The 23,283-nt window shown below is 42.1% G+C and overlaps 1 protein-coding gene across 1 annotated transcript in view; it reads right to left on the bottom strand.

Annotated features, from left to right (window-relative positions):
- Positions 1-22,903, bottom strand: part of TTC27 (tetratricopeptide repeat domain 27) — an 89,853-nt gene extending 66,950 nt beyond the window's left edge. Inside the window, exons 1-8 of the mRNA XM_033144485.1 lie at positions 22,732-22,903; positions 19,489-19,672; positions 17,343-17,472; positions 16,637-16,777; positions 12,915-13,017; positions 10,006-10,170; positions 4,156-4,292; positions 2,028-2,140 (exon numbers count right to left, since the gene is read on the bottom strand). Coding sequence (XP_033000376.1) covers positions 2,028-2,140; positions 4,156-4,292; positions 10,006-10,170; positions 12,915-13,017; positions 16,637-16,777; positions 17,343-17,472; positions 19,489-19,672; positions 22,732-22,822 — 1,064 coding nt within the window. The 5' untranslated portion in view covers positions 22,823-22,903. The remainder of the gene's footprint in view (positions 1-2,027; positions 2,141-4,155; positions 4,293-10,005; positions 10,171-12,914; positions 13,018-16,636; positions 16,778-17,342; positions 17,473-19,488; positions 19,673-22,731) is intronic.
- Positions 22,904-23,283: the final 380 nt, after the last annotated feature.

Below are 23,283 nucleotides of genomic sequence, written 5' to 3'. Positions count from 1 at the left end.
CAGCTAAAATAAAATTATTGCTAATCAATTAAATACATTAAGTTGTCTGACAATTACAATACAATATTAAAAATACAATACACAATAGTCAACAACATTTTGACCTACATTTATCATATAATTAAGATCTTCAGGTGAAGAAAAAAGTGTTCACCTGATGTACTTCACCTGGAGGGATGCCTAGAGAATAACCTCCAAAGAGGGATTAATGAAATTAATACAACACCTGCCAATCAGCCAAATTTTACTGTCTGTTAAATATAAGCATTCTGAAATTCATTTTTAAAACTTGTGAGGCAGCTATAAATATCATGTACAAAACTTTCAGAATATCAGATCAGATATATTATATTATATTATAAATACCGTATTTTACGCTCCATAAGACGCACTTTTTCCCTCCTAAAATGGAAGGGAAAATCGCTGTGCGTCTTATGGAGCGAAGGCTTCGCTCCCACTGCCTCCCCCCATCCCCCGTCGCGTTCGGCGGAAGGTGGGGGGAGGCAGCAGCGATGTTGCTGGATCATGCCAGCACCTCCGTTCACCGAAAGAAGCTTCTTTCGGCGAGCGGAGCTGCTAGCACGATCCACCAACACCTCCGCCGCCTCCCCCCACGTCCCGCCGAACGCGACGGGGGATGGGGGGAGGCGGCGGGGAACGAAGGGGATGTTGGTGGATCGTGCCAGCAGCTCCGTTCACGGAGCTGCTAGCACGATCCACCAACACCTCCGCCGCCTCCCCCCACGTCCCGCCGAACGCGACAGGGGATGTGGGGAGGCGGCAAGAAGCGAAGGGGATGTTGGTGGATCGTGCCAGCAGCTCCGTTCACGGAGCTGCTAGCACGATCCACCAACACCTCCGCCGCCTCCCCCCACGTCCCGCCGAACGCGACGGGGGATGGGGGGAGGTGGCGGGGAGCAAAGGGGATGTTGGTGGATCGTGCCAGCAGCTCCGTGAACGGAGCTGCTAGCATGAACCACCAACATCTCTGCTGCCTCCCCCATCCCCCGCCGTATTCGGCGGGAGGTGGGGGGAGGCAGCTGCGATGCCTGCTTTTGGGATCGGTGGGCGGCAGGGAGGTTGGTAGAGGATTTCCTCCACCACCCCACGCGCTGCTCGCCAATCCCAAAAGCAGGCTTTTGGGATCGGTGCAAGGCATGGGATGGTGGAGGAAACAGCGGGGATGCTGCTGCTTTCTCCAGCACCCTGCGCCCCGACGCCAAAAGCAGGCTTATCCCCTGTTGCTTTAAAGGGACATGGGGAGGAGGGGAGAAACCTTCTCCCCTCGTCCCCATGTCCCTTTAAGGAAGCGGGGATGAGCCGCTCCGAAGGGAAAAGGGGCTTCCCCTCTAGCACTCCCCTCCGTGTTTTTTAGAGGAGGAAAACCAGGAAAATATTTTTTCCCTGGTTTTTCCCCTTTAAAAAACAAGTGCGTCTTGTGGTCCGGAGCACCTTATGGACCGAAAAATACGGTACACCAAGTTGTTAAAGCGAAAGAGCAGTCAAATCAATTCAATGTCACTTTAAGGCAGCCTTTCTCAACCTTGGGTCCCCAGATGTTTTTGGCCTACAACTCCCATCATCCCTGACCACTGGTCCTGCTACCTAGGGATTATGGGAGTTGTAGGCCAAAAACATCTGGGGACCCAACGTTGAGAAAGGCTGCTCTAAGGTGAACATTTCATCATCGCAAACATTTCTGCTTTCTAGATGGTATAATATTCCCTCTCTTCTCCCTAGCAGATTTGGGGAGCAGATGTGGGGGAGAAGTTCCATTGCACTATGGGACTCATTGCATTGACTTCCAATAGCCCCACAACTGAGTTTAACCTGGCCCCTAGTCTCCTGTTTTGTGTGCAGAAGGTACAAATAGAAGGAATCTTCAACCAGCCCTACAGGTGAGTGCATGTATGGATCTAACCTCATCCCCAAAAGTACTTCACCAACAAGTTTTTATGGAATAATCATTTTGCTGTAGCCATACACTTGAGAGAGTGATGAAGTGGAACCAACAGATATAATCTTACCAAATTCCAAGGATGACGGCAAGCTCTTCTGCACATAAGTCAGGCATCTGGTTCTGATGAGATTCTGCAAACTTTATTTCATTTAACACTGTGTCATCATTTAAATCATAATTCTGTTGGGGGGGGGGAGGAAATAACACAAGTGATCATTCACATTAAAATTGCTCAGCTATTTGAAAGTTACAATAATAAAAACCCTTAACAGCAGCATTGGTGTTGAACTCTGCCAAAAATATAAATTCTCATATTGACTTATCAGTAAAAAAAGAAGAAGTAGTATTCTCTTTCCTAGCAGAAAAACAACTGTATGGAAGATGATTTTTTAAATAATGCAGGACAACTGACGGAGCTGTAGATCCATGAATGGAAAACAGAATTAACATACACGTTCTGCAATGGTTGCTAAAGGGTGTTTCAGTAAAGCCGGTGTGGAAAATTATCCATGAAAATATAAAGTTAGAAAACCACTGTGCTAGACTGATTATTATTATTATTCATATCTAATGACTTAGCTTTTAAATGTACATGTACACAAAGTGGCATTTTTTAAACATGTCACACTGGACCCTAGTTAATGGTTTGCTGTGAAAGTGGCAATCTGGGCTGCTTTGCTCCTCCTTGCAAGCATGTGAAGGAAACAACAATCCCCAGCTTATCCTTATATCTAATCAGAAAACTATGAACAGACCTTAAGAGACAGATCACATCTAGAGCAAAACAAACCAGTATCCCTTGTTCAGACGTAATGCTAAGCCATGTGCAAGTGTGGAGGAACACATGGCCCATAGTGCAGAGAACTGCATGTCTACCTCAGCATGCTGCTCCAGGTTGCAATACAAGCTGCTGTGAACTTTCCCTGTACTCTGTATGGCCTACAAAGAAGTTACTGGAGATAGTTCTAAGGCAAACATTCTGCCAGCACAATGATTTATTCCTGTACAATGAAACGTTCTCTCCCTCTCCTCCCTGCATGCACCCCTAAATTTGTTCTGGGTTTCCCCACAACCCTCCAAAGCAGGTTTGAGGATGCTGCAACAGCATGAGAATATCCCTGCGCTAGTGGCAATGCTTGCATGCAGAGGCGGAGCAACCTGCTCACGGAAAACTGCTGCTGTGAGCAACAAATCCATGGTAACACAGGATACTGTTTCCACATCTTCCCACAGTAGTCTGAATCTAGTTTGAGTCACTGCTAGTGAAAGGCAAACAACCATACAGGCAATGCTTATCAGTAGAGCCCACAACACTCTTGAACAGGAAACTGCCTCTGTAAACAAACAACTGAGCACACATGCATGTTGGCACTCTCCCATACTCCTCTCTGATTTAAGGTGGCAGCAGTTTCTAAGGATGTTGCACCAAATATATATTTGAAACCACAAAGCAGTATGAAAGCATTTTGTGTGTGTGTATCATTAGGGTCCAGGAAAGTTCTTGCTAAAATGGCCAAAGCGTTGTGGATTTATTCACCACAGTAAGTACATACGTACATACATACATACACACATAAAGGTAAAGGTAAAGGGACCCCTGACCATCAGGTCCAGTCGTGTCCGACTCTGGCGTTGCGGCGCTCATCTCACTCTATAGGCCGAGGGAGCTGGCGTTTGTATGCAGACAGCTTCCAGGTCATGTGGCCAGCATGACAAAGCCGCTTCTGGCAAACCAGAGCAGCGCACGGAAACGCCGTTTACCTTCCCGCTGGAGCGGTCCCTATTTATCTACTTGCACTTTGACGTGCTTTCAAACTGCTAGGTGGGCAGGAGCAGGGACCAAGCAACGGGAGCTCACCCCGTGGCAGGGATTCGATCCGCCTACCTTCTGATCAGCAAGCCCTAGACTCTGTGGATTAACCCACAGTGCCACCTGGGTCCCTACATACATACATACATACATATTGTATATATAAAATCTGCCATTACCATTTTACAGCACACAATGAGGTATGATTTATACATTATAAAAGAAATGCTACTATAACTGTACCTTTCATACACATTATGCAGTCTTAATTTCTATTGGCCTTCAAAATCCTCCCCCCCCCTTTTAATTAAGACATACACAGGCAAGCATAGCAGTCTGCTTATGCTGAACAGCACATTACATTTCAAAAGAAAAATTCCTATACCTTTGTTAAATCTTCAAGTGGGGAAGGTGCTGGACTAAGCTCACGGTGAGGAAGGAGGATGCCATCTTCCCTTTGAACATCTAATATGAGCTGTGCTACATATTTTTCCTGAAATCTTGTCCTTTTTCCCAGGGCACCTGCAGAAAGTTAGCCATCAAGAGGAAACAAAAATTCTAGTTACATATACCGAAGCTACACTTTAAGAGACACATATACATATTTCACGGAGTATGATGGTATGTTCTCAAGGCACAAGATGTGACATCCCTGCCAATAGATTATGCAGGTATGAGTCTGGTCAGTGCCTGGAAGGGAAATGAACTAGAAACAGCATGTATGCCATCTTGAGTTCCATACAGAGCAAAGGACGGGTATAAATGTCATAGCAGATAAATAAAATTTACAACAAAGCACAAATACGTATTAATAAACAGTAGCATTTTCCAATATAAGCTATACTGTTAATTAGTTGAATAAATGACTGAACACACTTGATAAGTATATTTCACAATAAAAGTTGATTACTGTTAGAAGGACACACTGCTACACTGATCCTTCATGATATCAGGGGAAAGAGGAGGCACTAATCTGTGGTAGTTACAGACTTCAGGAGGCAGGTTCCAGGAAGCAGTACTGGGGAAACCTGTGGCCTTCCAGGTGTTGTTGGTCTATAGTTCCCATTGATCTTGTCAAGTTGCCATGATGGCTGGGGTTGATGGGATTTGGAGTCCCACAACATCTGCAAGGCCATAGGTTCTATCCCTGCCTTATGGGGTCCAATATGGTTTCATTTTATTTTCTACCCCATTTAGCACTACATGAAACCACTGGGAGAGATTGTCAGGAGATTGGAATGTGGTCTCCTCAATTATACTGCCTTAGGAACTTATAAGCAGCAGCCTTGGATAATATATTGACTGCAGCAACAGTTTCCAGACATTCTGATAGTGGCCAGATAGAATCAGAGCCTTGACAGTTCAGATTTCAAATAAAATACAGAATTATGTATGTGGAGCTGTAACTTATACAGTAATTAGAATTAATTTATAATAAAACAATTAGGAATAATTATTCCACCAAAATGTATCCCAATTAGAATTACAATTTCACAAACATAGCTAAGTAAAAAATTAATAAGTCGTTTATCACATTTAATCATACTAGAGAAACTAAGCAAAGCACTTGGGGGGCTATTTTTACCATGCGGTTTCAAAGAGATGCTATAGTTTTGGCCACATTATAAGGCAAGCTTCTCTAATTATAGCATGGTGGCACCACTAAATTATGGATCATCGCTACTCCAGCTTGAGCCCTGTTGAGTACAGATTTATAGCTAACTCATAAAGTATTCAGTCTGACAATGCTCATTTAAAACCCAAACAGAATGTTAACAGAAAATACTTTTCTCCTTTTCATTGGCAGAAAAATATGCTTTTGAAAAACAGTAAATTTGTGTTCATTCAAGTTACGGCAAGTCAGACCACAAAGCCTCAAAAGCAGTTGCTTACCTCTCTAGTAAATCAGCATGTAAACTGGGTCAAAACAAAATCTATCAGCTCTTAACATATTGCATTAACATCTTCTATTGTTACGAATTTGGATGCCACCACTCTCCCTATTGATGGATCCAAACTCAGCTGAAAGAAATCCATTTCAGACTTGCCTGGACTTAGTTTTGCTTTTTACTGACATGACACCACTGTGATAAAATACAGCCTTTCCCCTTCACCCTCAGCATTAAAGCACTTACGAGAGACCTTCATTAGCTCACACTAAGGCCACAGCAACAGATCCTCTTTGACATTGGCAAGTCCCACTTAACCTCACTAATCTGGGTACTGACACCTAAATAACCTATTCCTTCACTATGACCATAAATAAATGCACATGTTTTGGATCTTTACTCAGCTTCCTCCTATGCTACTGATTTAAACTATGGGTAGGCAAACTAAGGCCTGGGGGCCAGATCCGGCCCAATCGCCTTCGCGACGGTCTGGGAATCAGCCTGTTTTTACATGAGTAGAATGTGTCCCTCTATTTAAAATGCATCTCTGGGTTATTTGTGGGGCGTGCCTGTTTTTACATGAGTAGAATGTGTGCTTTTATTTAAAATGCATCTCTGGGTTATTTGTGGGGCATAGGAATTCGTTCATCCCCCCCCCCCCCCAAAAAAATATATAGTCCGGCCTCCACAAGGTCTGAGCGACAGAGGACCGGCCCCCTACTGAAAAAGTTTGCTGACCCGATTTAAACAAAGTATTGCATTTAAGGGCAGACTGTCATGATATATTTTTGGACCATAATAGCAATCTGGAATGTCCTCAAAAATGCGTTAACAGGAGTTTCCACTGAGCAGGCTTCTTCCTAGCCAAGAAAACCCAATGTTGCCTTCATGGTGCATAAAGGAGCAGTACTACTGACATGCTACTCATGATTATCTAATGGAAGGCCAAACTAGAGGTGACATAAAATGCATATTTGCATTTAAAAAGCATGCATGTTAATGTAAATATGACCTGGGAGACTTAATTATTGAGATCACATGTTGAATGGTAAATTAACCCTTCCCTCCCCTGCAATGGTCCCTCTGAAGCTGCTCTTTCATTGGGAGTAAATTCCCCATTAACACCATCAGTTACTAATTTACATTACCTCAAATGCTGAGATGCATTTGGTGCTACATCCAGTTTGGCCCCAACTTTCAATGGCTCTTGACCAACCTGAACCAGTTCCAAACTTTAGAAGTACCCAAAAATATAACTTGGTTTTCAATGTATGTTTATTAGGCTCTAAGCTGACACAGAATAAATCAGCTTTGGACTGTGCAAGAGCTGTACTGTGTTAACTTAGCTTACGGCACCCTTGGGAAGTTGTGCGTAACTTGCCAATTGACATCAACACACTAAATAATTTAAAGTACAGCAGGTGCTACATGCTCTTTAAAATTAAAATGTACAATTCTTCTTCCACTCTTTTCTGGCACGAATTCACAGGAAACTTCCGTGAGGACAATTATATTAAGACAAATGTCCTTGTAGTTGAAAACTCGGCAAGTTTAAATCAGTAAGAGTTGATTATTTGTTGATTTTTTTCCACCCTGTTTCAAGTTCCACTTGGCCTGCTCATTAAGGAATGTATAGTTTGAAACCTTGATTATTTTAAATTCAACCGAAAAATAGGCGGCATTATCTTGCAGCATAAAACCTATGCTAACCTGAGCATGCACAGTCAAACAGAACCTGGACTCTAGCTCTGTAAGACAATCATGAATACTTACAAGTTCATCCATAGATGCAAATCAATTCATGAGTTGCGTGCAGATAGGCATTACTAGCCCAAATAAGAGCAAAGATAACGTGCAACAAACAGGGCAGAAGAATGGCTCATGAACCAACTATGTCCCAATCCTGATTTAAGTATTTATTGTAATTAATATTGAGAATTTTATGCCCCTAGAATCACAGCAACTCCTGTCATAACATACTTGGCAGGTGCTCTCTGATGCATTTCTGAGAATATAAAGAGGTGACAGCTCTCTTAAGCAAAGTCAGGCAATTGGTCCATCTAGGCTAGTTCAGTTTATCCTTACTGACACGGCTCTCCAAAGTCTTGCACACAGAGTCCTTTCCCAGCCCTAACTCTGAAATTTTCTAAATAGAAGCAGCTGGAAATTGAACCTAAATGGAAAAATATGTGCTCTCTTGCTGAGCTATGACTCTTCACCCCAATGGTATATAATGCTGGTGCTCCTGGTGCTCTGTGTGATAGGTGCTTCCTCAACAAGATGTGTCAGGTCAGCAGATCACTAACTTTGTACATTATTAACAGGTAAAATCAGTAACTCAGTGTTGCCTCTTGGTCAAGCTTACATTCCTAAAGGAATGAGAAGCCAACACTTTCTTGTTGCAAAAAGCCCCATTATTATTTTTTATTGTATTGTTGTACATGGTAATTTCATTCACCATTATTAAACCTCATGAGAAGAGAAGACTCCCTGGAAAAGACCCTGATGTTGGGAAAGATGGAGGGCACAAGGAGAAGGGGACGACAGAGGATGAGATGGTTGGACAGTGTTCTCGAAGCTACTAACATGAGTTTGGCCAAACTGCGAGAGGCAGTGAAGGATAGGCGTGCCTGGCGTGCTCTGGTCCATGGGGTCACGAAGAGTCGGACACGACTGAACGACTGAACAACAACAACAACAACACATGGTAATTTCATTCACCATTATTAAACTGTGTGCCTGTCACTTGCAAATGAAGACCTCTGTTCTCTTCAAGGATTGTACATGACATCCTCATACTTCGCAACTAACTTAGGCTCAGCGACATTAAAATTGGAAAGAGCAAGGCAGAGATCAAAGGAAGCAGACTCCCAACTGAGTCATGTTTATACAAACCACAGCTGTATTTTGATGTGCTAATGCTTACTCTAAATGCTCCAACTCCAGTATTTCTTCTTCACCCAAAGCTTACCAGCTGCAAGTCGTAAACCCATCCCACAATGTTGGCAATTCCTCCAGATCATACAGCTTTTTACAGAACATGCCAGTTAAAAGATAAAACAGGAGAAGGTAGTGGGGAGTGGGGAAAGAAATAAGGCAAAGCAGAGCCAGCACCAAAACAATTAGCTGAAAAAGACAGAGAACCACCAAATAGTCAATTATCATGGAAGAATCCTAGAATTGCAGAGTTGGAAGGTACCCCGCGGGTCATCTAGTCCAACCCCCTGCAATGCAGGAATCTTTCGCCCAACGTGGGTCTCAAACCCATGACCCTCACATTAAGAGCCTCATTGCTCTACCAACTGAGACGGGGTTATTTTTAGAGGCAATGAATAGTGAGATAGTTCATGCATCAAGTTCCTAAAGACTGACCACATATAAGCCTTCTGAACTGAACAGGGGATTTCTGTCCATTTCCCACTTCCCTCTGTGCCAGCAACCAGTATTCAAGGAAACATATGCAATCTAATGAACAGGCATCCTAAGCAGAAAACTAAAAGAAGCACAAAGTTCAGAAAAGGGCAATCAAAATGATCAAGGGGTTGGAGCTACCGGTACTTCTCCATGAGGGAAGGTTTCAGCATTTGGGACTTTTACTTGAGAGAAAAGGTGAAGAAGACGTCATATGATGGAAGTTTGTAAAATCACACATGGCATGAGAAAGTGGGCAAAAAGTTTTTCTCTCTCATTCACAACACTAGAACTTGGGGATATAAATGAAGCTGAATGAACCTTAGAAGGTTCAGGGTAGATGAAAGGACATACTTTTTTTTTTTAACAGGACACATTTAGACTATGAAACTTGCTTCCATGGGAGGCAGTGATGACCACCAACTTGGAAGGTTTTAAAAGATTAGGCAAATTCATGGAGGATATGGTTACCAGTGGCTAATATGCACCTGAATTCCAGTTGCTGGAAATCACAGAAAGAGGGAGTGTTCTTGAGCCCTGATCCTGCATACTGCCTTGTAGGTTTCCCACAAAGATCTGGTTAGCCACTGTGAGAATAGGGTGTTAGACTAGATGGGCCACTGGCCTGATCCAGCAGGTACTTCTTATGTTAGAAATTATACTTCTAGAAAAAAACCAAAAATTTTAGTTGAGATTCCTGCATTGCAGGGAGGTCATATTAGATGATTCTTGGGGTCTCTTGCAACTCTACAATTCTATAATTTTATTCTACGGTTCTATGATTTCATTGAAGTTAATTCCCAAATAAAGCACCACAGAAACAGGTTAGCACTCTTGAACACCTTCTCCATTATCTTCCTTTTCCAACTTTCAAGTAACACAAAACCTAGCTAGTGTTAAATATTAATGTTCAAGAAGTGGGAAAAGAAACATACCTGTTAAATTAATCTGTAACTTGGTTATGTCTTTGGCTGCAAGAAAGTGTTCTTTGGCTTTTTTATACTCATAATAATGCAAAAACGTGTAAGCGCACTCCAGGTGGAACTGAACAGCAAGATGCCAGCACTCGTCATCAGTAAATAAAGTTTCAATTTCAGACACTGAAAAACAAAAAAAGGGTGTTGAGGCGACTAGGAAATGGGACTGAGAAGAAAACAAAAAATGAGAAGCAGAGGAAAAACATCTTGGACTTGCCACTCAATACAAGACAACATCAGTTTTTTAAATTTAAAGAGGCTCCTTTGTCCTCTAGGTTTTCACACACTTTGGGTAGCAATATAATAAGTACAACTAGTAGTACTCCACTGTAATCAAATTTGGAAAAGCAGGGGTGGGGGATCTGCAAGAAAGAAAGGGAGGGCAAAGGTAAACCTGAGTTCATGGGCCATTCCTATCTCAACCATTATCAAAATGACTAGGATTATTAGAAGTCAGGGACCACATGCAAGGTTATAGTCCTTAAATGGTACCAAGCATTTCATCCAAATACCAATTTCTGAAAATACTGGATTATTTTCTAGTGCATTTTATAAAATAAGCTGCCAAACTATTTACAAGAATGGATCAATCTCATGCATATATACATCCCAAACAGCCCCATTTTCCCATAATGAAAGCACTTTATAAAGGTTTACATTCTTAGAAGCTGGTCAAGGTTGTAGACCAGACAGAGCAGTAATATAATCCTACCACAGTAACAGAATAGTAAGTATGCAATAATGATTTGCCTTTATACCCTTTTCAAACACAAAGGGAACTGGATATTTATAGATTTGGCATCAAGAAGCTGGACTGGTGTGTGTGTGTGTGTAAAAAATTACTGCTCTGCACTTAGGAATTGAATGATAGCTCTAGTAAAGATTTTCTATTTAAGAAACTGGCTGAGCTCCATGGTACTTTTTTTGTTTAAAAAAAGTTACAAGATATTAGTAATAGCCGAATGATGTAATTTTTTATAAAAAGATGCTTAGCGTACCTGCCAAGTATAATTTATTTCAACATACTGCTTTCAAGTATGAAAACTCTTGGTATCAAACCAGAATATGTTGTCATATAAAGCTAATTTGTTTTATCTTCCAATTAGTCTTCACAGTCATCACTAACCACATCCTATTTCAAACAGAGGTTGTTGTTAAAGCCGAAAAACATGAAGCCATATCTTTATCTGCCCCACTGATATCAGCAACTGAGATCATAATACTTTGCTGTTATCCACAAAGCTGAGACAGGTACATTAAACAGAAAGAGAAGACACCCAAGTTTATCTATCTGCCAGCAGAACAGATCTGCACTCTCAAAATGGGACTTCCCCATGCTCTCCAACCATTGCATCTCCCTGCTCCAGTCAACTTTTATATTGCTTGCTACACAAATGATAAAGAAACTTACAAAGCTAAGAACATTTCTAGAAATCATTTACAGCTGAATGAATAAGTGCCTGTCAAATTACAAGACTGTACACATCTTTGCAATTAATTGCTAATATTGCTATAAGCTGGCTGCTATTTAAAGATGACATTTTTAAGAAGAATAGGCAACTTAGCACATTTATGGAGAATTTGATCCTGTATTTGAAAAGTATTTCAAGCTTTCAAGTGTTACAAAACATCCATCCAGGAAGAACAGAAGGATAAAATATACCCAACCACACAATGAGGTCACAAAGACTGCAACACTTACTGGCTTGGTATGACAGAATCATCTACATCATTGCAATCATTACAGCATCTCTACTCTTACTTGGAGTGGCTAGGAGCCTGCCCACCTGCTCCCAGGACTGCTCCTTTACTGCTCTGGGTGGCCAACATCTCCTTGCCAAGGGCACAAAGGATGGGTTAAGGCACCAATACGGCTCCTTGCCAAGGATGCAAGGGAGCCTAGATATGCCTCTGTTCCAGTTGGTTACTGTGGGGAATAGTATGCTGAAATATACGAGTCTTTGGTCTCATCAAGCAGGGTTCTTGTGTTCAATGGTATTTTATTCTAATTAATCAGTAACACTACCACCCCCCTTTTAAAAAAAAAGTTAAGGTTGCTAGAGATCATTTTGTCTTTATTTCTTCAATCCTGCATATACTTACTTGGATCCCAATGAACAAACTGTGACTTACTTCCAAATCGAAATGGACCAATATCCATAAAAACTGTGTGGTAACCACTGTGCAGTGCTGCCTGCAGTGAGGTTAAATGTAATTAATCTTTTCTTTAAAGAATCTTCTTTCTATTTCTACAATTACTATGTTAATAATAGCCTTCCTTGCAAGGCTGCTTCAGGATGAAGGAGAACATTGGTTTATATTGCTCACTGAAAGCAACATTCCAATTAGTTATACACTGATGTTTAGGGCATTAATTGCATCCATTAAAATCACGCCATTTCAAATGCAAATGTAATTGAATACAGAATTTGCATAGATCCTAGTAACGCTCAACCTGACTTTTTTTTAAATGCCATTTTTATATGTGTTTACAGCAGGGATAGTCAGATCCTCCAGAGGAGATTATGCATGGGGAGGGAAGAAGAAGAAGAAGGGGAAGTCCCCCAGGCAGATCTTTCCACATGAAGTGTTGAATATAATCCTAAAGTATAGTGTGACATCAAAATACAGCCAGTGAGCAAATGTTTTACAAATCAATAGCAGGGTGCATTGAAATTCATTTATTTTCATAGTTCTCTCAGAAGTCCTAAAAAACAGTTCACATGAAACTTTTTATGATTGGCTTTCTGGGCTAAGCAATCGAAACACACACACAAATAATCCCAAATATAAGAAAAGAATGGTCATCCAAATAGAATGCAACGTGTGATTCTCCCACTAATATCCAATGTCAAATTTAAGTATACCTTGTTGTATACAGGCCTGGGCAATATCAAAGAGTTCAGGTGATCTTTCTTCTAATAACTGCTGATGGATATTCACACACCGTAGAGTCCACCAAGGCAATGTCTAAAAACGGAGCGAAGAATATTGAAAACATTAAATCTACTTGGTTTCAAATCCCCATGTTTCTATTTTATTATGGGCACATTCACACGTTAATTGTACTTTTATCACACAGCCAATTCATTGTAACAGTGAGACCACCTGACCTGGAAAAATATATTCTACAAAGATGATGGGATTCATATTCTAGAAAGGGAACTTGTACAGTGGGAGAGGAAGGAAAGGGTGCAATTCAGTGGTAGGTGATATACAAAAGGTCTATGAATGACTCCTGTCTGAAACCTCAGGAAGCCAATGCCAGTCAGCACAGACGTAGAAAAACTAATGATTTGAATCGATCTAGTTCAAGAATGGAAACTGTAGTGAAAGAAACAATAATATAGCTAGTATAGGAAAATGGAACGACTGAAAATGTGCAAACCTTGGAATATTCAGAAAACTGTTAATGTCACTGAAATAAGACAACAGAGGTTCTTATGGAGTAACAGAATACCATTTTTAGAGCATCTAATGGGAAATTTAGTTAGTCATCTAGTTTGGTTTTGCCACTTCTGCTCAGTACAAGGCAATTATGGTATAACACGCCTGCAATAGGCATCATAAGGACTGCATGATTTGAGGACAAATATATCTCAAGGAGCAGTCACATGCAGTTTATTAAAACTGTTCTAGAAACACATGTCAGGATGGATATTGTATTGTCTCACACGGGACACAATGAAATATGACTTATGCTATCAAGCTGAATAAAATAAGGTACGTATTCGGGAGACACTGTTAGAGAGGTCAGCTCTTACATTTTGACACTTTGTTCAAGAACCTACAAGGCAGTTTATGTTAGACTGTAAATGCTGTTTGCCACCCTGCTGCTAATGCTACAGACAGTTTTCCACTGGGATTCAAAAAGCAGTCTTTTGTTACCCAAAGCTTGCAATACAAAAAACATGTCTTGAGGAAAATTGTACACACAACCCAGATAAAAAAGCACTTGTTTTTTTTAAAGTACCTTTTGGGCTCTTTTGGATGTTCACTAATATTTCAGTTTTTCATTGATCAAGCATCATTATGTGAACACAATAAAAACAAACGACTATATATTGCTGCCCGATATGGAAATTTTTAAAGTCTCTGACTGATATTTAAACAACTCCCAACACCCAGAACAACAACATTGGACTAGAACTCCCACCACCCCTGACCATTTGGCTATTCTGGTTTGTTCAAAACACACAACGTACAACAAGGTTTGGTGGTTCAATTCACTTGGACTGAATTATTCAAACCAGTGTTTGAAAAATAGGAAACCACAAATGGAAAGTTTAAACTTCCTCTTCTCATGTGTGGAGGAGTGTACAAACTCATTCCTGCTCTTCCTCATAACACTACACCGTGTTTTAGCATCATGTCTGTATTAAGGCTGCAGATTTATTCTGGTTTGGTTGGCAAGACAAGTAAAAGGAAGTGGCTATTAGGAAAAGGGGGAAGGGAATCCTGAACTTAGGAATGTAAGAAGAGCCTTCCCGGCCCACCTGGTCCAGCATCCTATTCTCACAGTAGCCAACCAGATGCCTGTGGGAAATTCGCAAGGAGGACCTGAGTACAAGAGCACTCTACACTCCTGTGGTCTCCAGCAACTCGCATTCGCAAGTGTTACTGCCTCCAACCATGTAGGCAGCCATTGAATATGTCTAATTCAGCTCCTGCCTTCTGCGATGCCTGTGTCAGTGTTCAGGCAGAAAATGCAAGCCCCCTGGTGTAACAGGGATCAGTTCCTCAGTGGGATACGACTCAGCTGATGCCATCTCGTGGGGTGTGGGTATGTGTCTGGCTCTGCCCATGTTAGTGCTTGGGCCAGGGTTCAGCACCTTTGCTGTTTGCCCTCATGATCCTCTGTGTCAGAGTCCTGACTTCTGATAAGTAGCAAAAATATTTCCAAGGGCTTCCACTTCCTTCTCTGTGGAAAGCGTTCATGAGATCATGCTTTCAGACAGTGCCCTTTGTCACTTAATATAAAATACAATATTAGGATGCACTTGTGACTGTGATTTTTTTTTAAGTTGTGCATAAGAAATTGAAACAACAACAGATATACCATTGTAAGAACAAACAATGACTGTGCATATACTGCCAAACTGCAGTTGAGGACATAATGAACTCCGTATTATACTTCCTATCCCCTAGAGATTATTTTCAGTCAGGACTCTATTGCAGTCTGTTGAGACTTACAGACTGAAAAGATATGCTCCATGCTGTCCAATCAGAAGAAATCTGTCACTTATAATTTATAATCTGCACTTCACCAAATGGTCTTAGAGCAGGAATATGTATCATTAAAATACAGTACAGAAAAAATGCATAGACTACTGTAAAAATTATCATTAAAATAAACAGAAACAAACAATACAGTACACTGAAAAAGGCAAAGGGTATTCACAGCTGAATGGCTGATTTTGTCTGAAGACATAATGCCTTGCAATTACCATGAGGGTGACACCGGTTTGCTACTATACTTGCAGAAGCATTTCCCTTTTCTGAGCACAGACTGGAAAGAGTTTTGTTATGACTTGGTTGAAAGAAATACAGTAATAGAACTGCATTTAAAACATTTCACCAATTCCATGGTGGCATTTATTTCTTTATACTATTTAGTGTGACAGTTTAGAGGCCCAAGGCAAGAAATGAATGTTCATAAATGCACAATGAGTGGAACAGCAATGTGTTACCAGTGAAGGGGGAAAAATAGGTTTTAATATTGTGCTTCAGGGATCCTTCACAGTACTTTGCCACAACTCACAAATGCTTCACAGTACTCTGTCACAGCCCACAGAACTAGCCCAGCACAGGAATATCAGACAGAGCCTCCTTCAGGCACTAAGGAGCACAGATCCAACCATCTCCAGGTTGATTGTTCACAAGGTAAAAATACTGCAGAATGGCCTACTCAAAATGTCAAAGCTCCCTGGGACATTATACTGCTTTATTAGTTTTAGCTTGCATTTTTGCTAACTGATTTTCTTTTTCTTTTTACAAGTTGTACAAAATTTTACATTTTTAGTATATATTTAAAAAGTAGTATTAAAAATTACAAAATTTTAAAAAAACATTAAGCAATTTAGAAACACTTTTAAATGAATGAATGAAGGGTTCAGAGCCTGTGACTGGACACCAGGAACAGTGTCACGTAAATCCTCATCAACCACTGTGGTAGATGAACTTGGGGGGGGGGGAGCCAAGTGCAAACTAATGAGGTTTTGAGTCACTCTGAGAAAGCACACCAAGGGGGGTCAGAGAGCCAGGCAGTAAATATGAGTGGCTGCCTCAGGAACAACAAGCAAGGAAGCCTTGTTCCTGCAGCTACTACAGAAGCTACTACGACTGTGGATTTGCTTGCCTTTCTGCTTTCTCCCAACTTGCTCCCAGGCTACAACTCAGTACCTTCTCACTAATTTGACCCTGCATGCCGTACCCTTTCACTACGCTGTGCCTTTGAACCTCCAAGACTTAGTCCTGTTTTCCTCAGTTACTCAAGAAACAAATATGGTACAAGGAACAATATGAATAATATGAGCCCACTGATAGCTGGAAACAAACGTTAAGTATTTCCTCGTGGTTTTCCCCTTACCTGTATAGCTTCTAGCTTATGCTTTGAATTCACAAGCACTGCTCTAGCTAGCATCAGCAAGACAGTATGGGAGGTCAGGCTATAGATCGATTCACCATCTAGAACCAGCAGACTCAGCACAGCTGTAGACAATGTACTGGGCTGGAAGGGGCAAACAAGAAACTCACTTTAGGCAACTTCAAATTTATCTTCAAGAGGTAGCAAAATATGTGTGCCACACACACCAATTTACTTTAGCCCATTCACCTCAAAATGTTTTTATACAATACAGAAATTCAAACACAGGTGAAAGTTCATGTTGCAAATGGTGCTTCGAAACCATGAATTCCTCCTCTCACTGTCAATAATTCCTGAACTTATACAGTACATGGCATGCTGTATGCAAATTGCCCACTAAAATCAAAGCAGAATGGATTCTTCCACTGCAGGTTTAAGGTTTCTCTCGTAACGTACACCTAAGCTGAGCACAATCTCTATACATCAGCTTTAACTTCTGTGACAATGCTGAACCATTTCTGAGGAGCAGTTTCAGCATGAGGAAAATAAAAGATCACCTGCAGCAATTCTCCCTGTTTTTATTTTTACACCTAGCAAGGTAAGATCAGCATGATGTATATCAATATTTTTTTCCACTAAAAGACAGTGACTATACTATTGTTCTGGGGAGTGGGGTGGTGGTGGTGGAGGAGAGAGAAGAGAACAGTACCTCGTCGTATTGTTCTAGTAATAGAGTTTGCAAAAAGTCTTGAGGTTGCAATTCAACAGGAGGCCCAGTCCAGTTGCTCTGTACAAACAACTGCAGGCTCCCCACACCAAGTAGAAACACCACACTTTGCCTGCAAGACAATAAACAATTCCATTTTTATTGATACGGTCATACATATATAAATAAATAGTAGGTAGAAATTGTCCTGTTCCTTCTATACAAGTCTTTAGTTTAAAAGATGGAAGATGCACCAAAAAATGGAACACTTACAAATCTGCATGAAAAAATATCCATCTGAAGAACATTTAACTCAATTGTTCAAGGAAGGCTGTAAGATTTTATTCTCCTGACGTACTTCAAGTACTGAACTGACTTACCAATTAATTTTTTTGCTGACAGATAAAAATGGTTTCCAAACTTAGCATAAGTAATGGAGGAATCCTCTACCCTTCTCCCAAACCAGAAGGAGGGTAGGAAATGTCCCTCAAACTGAGAAAATAAAATTATCTCTGGATTTATCAGAGGTTGTTGCATGGCTAGATGCATAAGGCAATGGCACATAAAAGGCAGAACTTGCCTGTACACACTCTAAAACATGTAGGTCAGCACAGAGCCAGCTATGTTCATTAACCCAATGCACCAAACAAATCTTATTATGCACCTAACCTCTTAAAATAGGAATGCCATCAATGAGAAGCACAGTCCTGCCCCATCTGCACAGGTTGTCAGTTTAGATATGCCAGGGAAGAGCAATCTGTGCATCACAGCAGTTGCCAATTATAACAATCAATACCAAGATGTAAAAATAATGAGTTTGATCCCAATGACCAGGCGCTTATTTATTCCTCGGAAGGGGCTATTGCACATGACTCCTCCTTGGGTGAGATCCAACTGTGGCAGCCTGCTTACACAATGGAAATCTGCTTGTGCAACAGAACTTGTAGTTTCTCTCCTCCCGCACGCACAGCTTAAAAATCTGCTCTGTAGGGTCCCCAACCCTCCTGTGCAGATTCTGGGGGTGTTTGGGGAGCTGCAAGTTGGGAGAAGAGGAAGGAGAAACCCAGTTGTGCAAGTGGATGTCCACTCAGAATACATTGGATCTCACTCATTATGCTTCCATCTGTCTCTTATTTGTCTTCACAGCTCTTCATTTCTGTTTTTCTGCTTCTGTTCTCTGCCTTTGTTTATGCCTCCCTTAAATACCAGGGAAGCCTTAAAAAAACAACCCACTTTAAAATTTCAACATTAAAGTTGTTAGCAATTGCAATGCAAACAGCAGCAACAACGCAAGAAGCATACTTAAGATCTGAATTAAGAAGCAGCTTGGTTTTTCATGAATACAACTGATTGCAGTAGAACTTTTTAATAAGCCCAACTACATGCACAACATACTTTGTTAGACTGTTGTTACGGAGGACAAATAGAGCTGTTCAGTTTTAATTCAGAATATTTCAATGTGTTCTCTCATGTGGTCGCCCACCGAGAACTGGGAAATCAGAACAAATCAGTCCCAATATAATATGGCTAAAAAACCACGATACAAACACAAAAGGCTCAAGAGGTACACATAGGGAAATGGTGCAAAGTGCCTCATATGTAAGTCTCATAGTCATAGTAAATCCTTGCAGTTTTCTTACAACAGATGTCTACAGTTACTAGGGTTACTGAAAACATGTTGCAGGATTTGCAGATTTGCATTGATTCTACAAATTATTTTCATAATTCATTTTGCTTTTGCTTTTTAATCCTCTTGTCAACAGGTAAGGCGAAACATGAGAGGTTAAACCATAACAGCTCTGAAAAGAATTATAAAACTTTTGTTTTATAATTAACTCCATAATTCCATGTTCAAGGAAGGCCTCTACAATAATTGTACATTGCCTTATGATGTGTTAAACCCTCCCCATTAATTTAGTGAAAAAAATCAATGTTTTTTGTTCTTACAGGCTTTGGGGTCAGTTCTGCCCCACTGGTATGCCTGAGAAACTGAAAAATCTGAACACTAAATATTCAAAAGACATACAACCCATAATTTCTGAGATAGTACACTAGGATGTGTTTGGAATAGCTGTTTTATTTTGATATTATTAATTTTTATACCGTCAAGTATGAAAAACAAATTTCTTCTTGAAATAATTATTTTTACCTTTCCATAGGATCCGTATCTGCAGAAGAACAGTCCAGATAATTTTGAATCTGCTTTTCTAAGTAGCTGGCAATGGTACCCTCTTCTGCTACTTCAGGTGTTGTGAAAATATCCTGGACTGCTTTACTTAGTAAAACAGCCTCATAATTCCCTTCCAACAGCAACTGCAACAAGGACCCACTCTCTAAAATAAAACACAATGAAAGTCTTAGGAATCCTATATTATTTACCTGTAATGTATACTTGAGGCAAGCGTAACTTACCGGTACTTCAAAGAGACTTAATCCTATACAATTATAGTGTTGCATTCTAAGACATCTCATATCAGAGGAAAAGAATTTGGGATGCTTTAGAAAAATACCCATTGACGTTTACTAAATTAAAACAGCATTCATACTGGACTCTTAACGGTGTGCTTACAATAAAGATTTTAAAGAGACTGAAATTTGTAAACAAGAACCAGCTGTCCAGACATTAGGTTTCTAATCATTTGCTCTTAACCCTCACACATTCTTTGCAAGCAGTAGTGCAGCTAGGTAATTTTAGATAATAATAATAATAATGATAATAATAATAATTTATTTGTACCCCATCTGGCTGGGTTTCCCCAGCCACTCTGGGCGGCTTCCAACAAATATTAAAATACATCAAAAAGTCACAGGTTAAAAGCTTCCTTAAACAGGGCTGCCTTCAGATGTCTTCTGAATGTCAGGTAGTTGTTTATCTCTTTGACATCTGGAGGGAGGGCGTTCCACAGGGCGGGTGCCACTACCGAGAAGGCCCTCTGCCTGGTTCTCTGTAACTTTGCTTCTTGCAGCGAGGGAACCGCCAGAAGGCCCTTGGCTCTGGACCTCAGTGTTCAGGCAGAACGATAGGGGTGGAAACGCTCCTTCAGGTATACTGGGCCAAGGCCGTTTAGGGCTTTAAAGGTCAACACCAACACTTTGAATTGTGCTCGGAAATGTACTGGGAGCCAATGTAGATCTTTCAGGACTGGTGTTATATGGTCTTGGCGGCCACTCCCACTCACCAGTCTAGCTGCCACATTCTGGATTAGTTGTAGTTTCCGGGTCATCTTCAAAGGTAGCCCCATGTAGAGCGCATTGCAGTAGTCCAAGTGGGAGATAACTAGAGCATGCACCACTCTGGTGAGACAGTCCGCGGGCAGATAGGGTCTCAGCCTGCGTACCAGATGGAGCTGGTAGACAGCTGCCCTGGATACAGAATTGACCTGCACCTCCATGGACAGCTGTGAGTCCAAAATGACTCCCAGGCTGCGCACCTGGTCATTCAGGGGCACAGTTACCTCATTCAGGACCAGGAAGTCCTCCACACCAGCCCGCCCCTGTCCCCCAAGAACAGTACTTCTGTCTTGTCAGGATTCAACCTCAATCCATTAGCCGCCCTCCAAGCACCTCCAGGCACTCACACAGGACCTTCACTGGTTCAGATTTAAAAGAGAGGAAGAGCTGGACTTGATGGTCCTACAAGGCCCTCTTTCAGACAGCAATGTGTATTATATCTAACTATTGTTACTATATGCTGTCCTTCCCTAACAACACACACACAGCATCATAGAACAGTCATTTAAAACATTGACAGATTAGGTACAACCTTTAAGACACAAAGTAGTGGACAAAAAACCCCTCTCTGTTAAAACATGCAGCTAGCTACCAAAATCCTGGAAAAATAAATATGTTTTATGTTGGCATCTAAATATATGGGTGACAAATGAATCTTAGTTAAGAGGGAGTGCCATAGCCCAAAAAGGGAGGGAGGCATCGTGCTCGAAGGTGGTACTTCATGTACTTGGGCCCAAGGGTGCCAACTTGAATACAATATTTGGAAGGCGGGTAGGTAAGCCCTACTCACATAATTGATCACAATACACTGTGCACTCACAGCATTTGAATGGCAATGTTCATCAACTTTGGGGGGCCCTGGCCCCCTCAAATATTTTATTTTGGGAGGGGCAAAGGGACCTTGGCCCTTAGGAGTTGGCTCCTATGCAGAGTTTCCCAGCTTGGATGCAGCAGGGAACTGTAGTTTAGGACAGTAGCTACAGAACTGGATTTCACACAGAAGCCAGTGTGCAATGGGAGAAAGGAAGAAGCAGGGAGAGTGCTTGGGCCAAATGCTCATTCATAGGCTCATAAACCAATATTTCTGAAAGCTTGAATGATAATCCAAACTCGGCCTCTATATTAGAAATCCAACCTGATATCTACTGTCACCTTTACAGACCTCTAATAGCATAACCAAAGTTAAGGAATAACTTTCTGGCACCTCTCAAGTGAGTGCCATTGCCATTCTAAAGAGAATGAGAGAGGGGCTCATGGTGGGCTCTGGCACCTCTTTTTCTAGAAAAACAGCACTGCTCAAAACACCAGTTAAAAGCAACTTGTCATGCAAGCGCATCTCATGAGGAGGTTTACAAAATATTGCACTGTTAATACGTGGCTATTGCATTCCATGATCAGGAAAATTCTGAACTGGAAATAGTCTCTGTGGCAACCTACGTACGGAGAAGAGAATCACTAAAGGCTTTTGCGGCTTCACGGAACCTATCTGTAACGGTCAGACAGTAAGCGTGAAATTGCATGACATATTTAAGTTATAATAAAGGTTAGCAAAAACTGGGGAGATCAATCATTTGCAAAGCAACGCAATGCCCCAGCATCCCAGGGCCAGTCTTTATCATAACGAGCGACATTCCTACCCACTACTGAAGCTCAAGTACGTGAAACCTCCATTTTATTTTTCGGGGGAGAGGAAAAAAAGTGACACTGAGACCCATTGATTGTTGGGAGGGTCAGACTCACTGCCTCTCCACGCCCCCACGACTCCTTGTCTCCTATCCATCCCGGAACACAAGCAGGCAGCACTGACAATTGCCTCTTAGATGGGTTAAGCTTGATGTCCTAGGTTCAGCCGGCTCTCACCCAGCACGATACCCTTAGCACCTCCAACGACTGCCAGGCAGCCCCGCAATGAAATAACTCCAGCGACTACTCCCTTTGGGAGACATACGCGGATACTGCTCCCACTTCCCACTCAAGGAGGTACCAGGGCAAGGGGAGGCAGGATGAAGGAAAGGGAGCCTTGCCGGCAGATGAAGCGCCGCCTCCCTCCCTCTGCCCTACCGTGAGTTTTGACAGGGCTCCCTCCCCGCTGCCAGGGCGAGAGGCAACGCGCGCCTGAGGATAAGCGACGAAGGCTGGCTCTGGCTCGCCGAAGCCTTACCTGCAGCCGAAGCCGCCTCGTTCTGCTTCCACCGCGGTGACTCCGCTGCGCTGGGGAAGCCCCTCAGCAACACACGCTCCAACGCCCGCATTTTCTCGCAGGCAGCCGCGCGCTCCTGCTCTACAGACGAGACGGAGGAGAAGCCGCTTCCTTTCCTTTCTTTCTTTTTTTGACGCGTGGCGAGTCTAACCCATGTGCACTAAGCGGCCTTAGGGAGCCGCCATGTCAGTCGCGCTAAGCAACCTGGGAGAGGTGGGCGGGTCGATCGGTGGGAGAGAGGGCGGCAACGCATGCGCAACGACGCCGTTCGGCGTCAGGTGCTGGCGGAAAACCTCTTCCCGGGCTGGGAGATTGGGGGGGGGGAGGTTGCGCGCGCACGCCGCACGTGGAAAGGAACGCAGAGCCTTGTGCGGCTCGAGCTGGCACGTGTTGGTTGCGCGGGGCGACTCCCAAGTAGCGTGTAGAGGCGGACGAGGGATGTTGGCGCGGCAACTCAAAGCACGGCTTGAGGCTCGTGCGACTGGCGCCGGCGGGAAATAGTCGGCGCAACCA

The sequence above is a fragment of the Lacerta agilis genome, chromosome 3 (genome assembly GCF_009819535.1).
Source record: "Lacerta agilis isolate rLacAgi1 chromosome 3, rLacAgi1.pri, whole genome shotgun sequence".
NCBI lineage: Eukaryota > Metazoa > Chordata > Lepidosauria > Squamata > Lacertidae > Lacerta > Lacerta agilis.
Note: the sequence above shows the minus strand (reverse complement) of the source record. Positions and strands in the feature narration are given on the sequence as shown.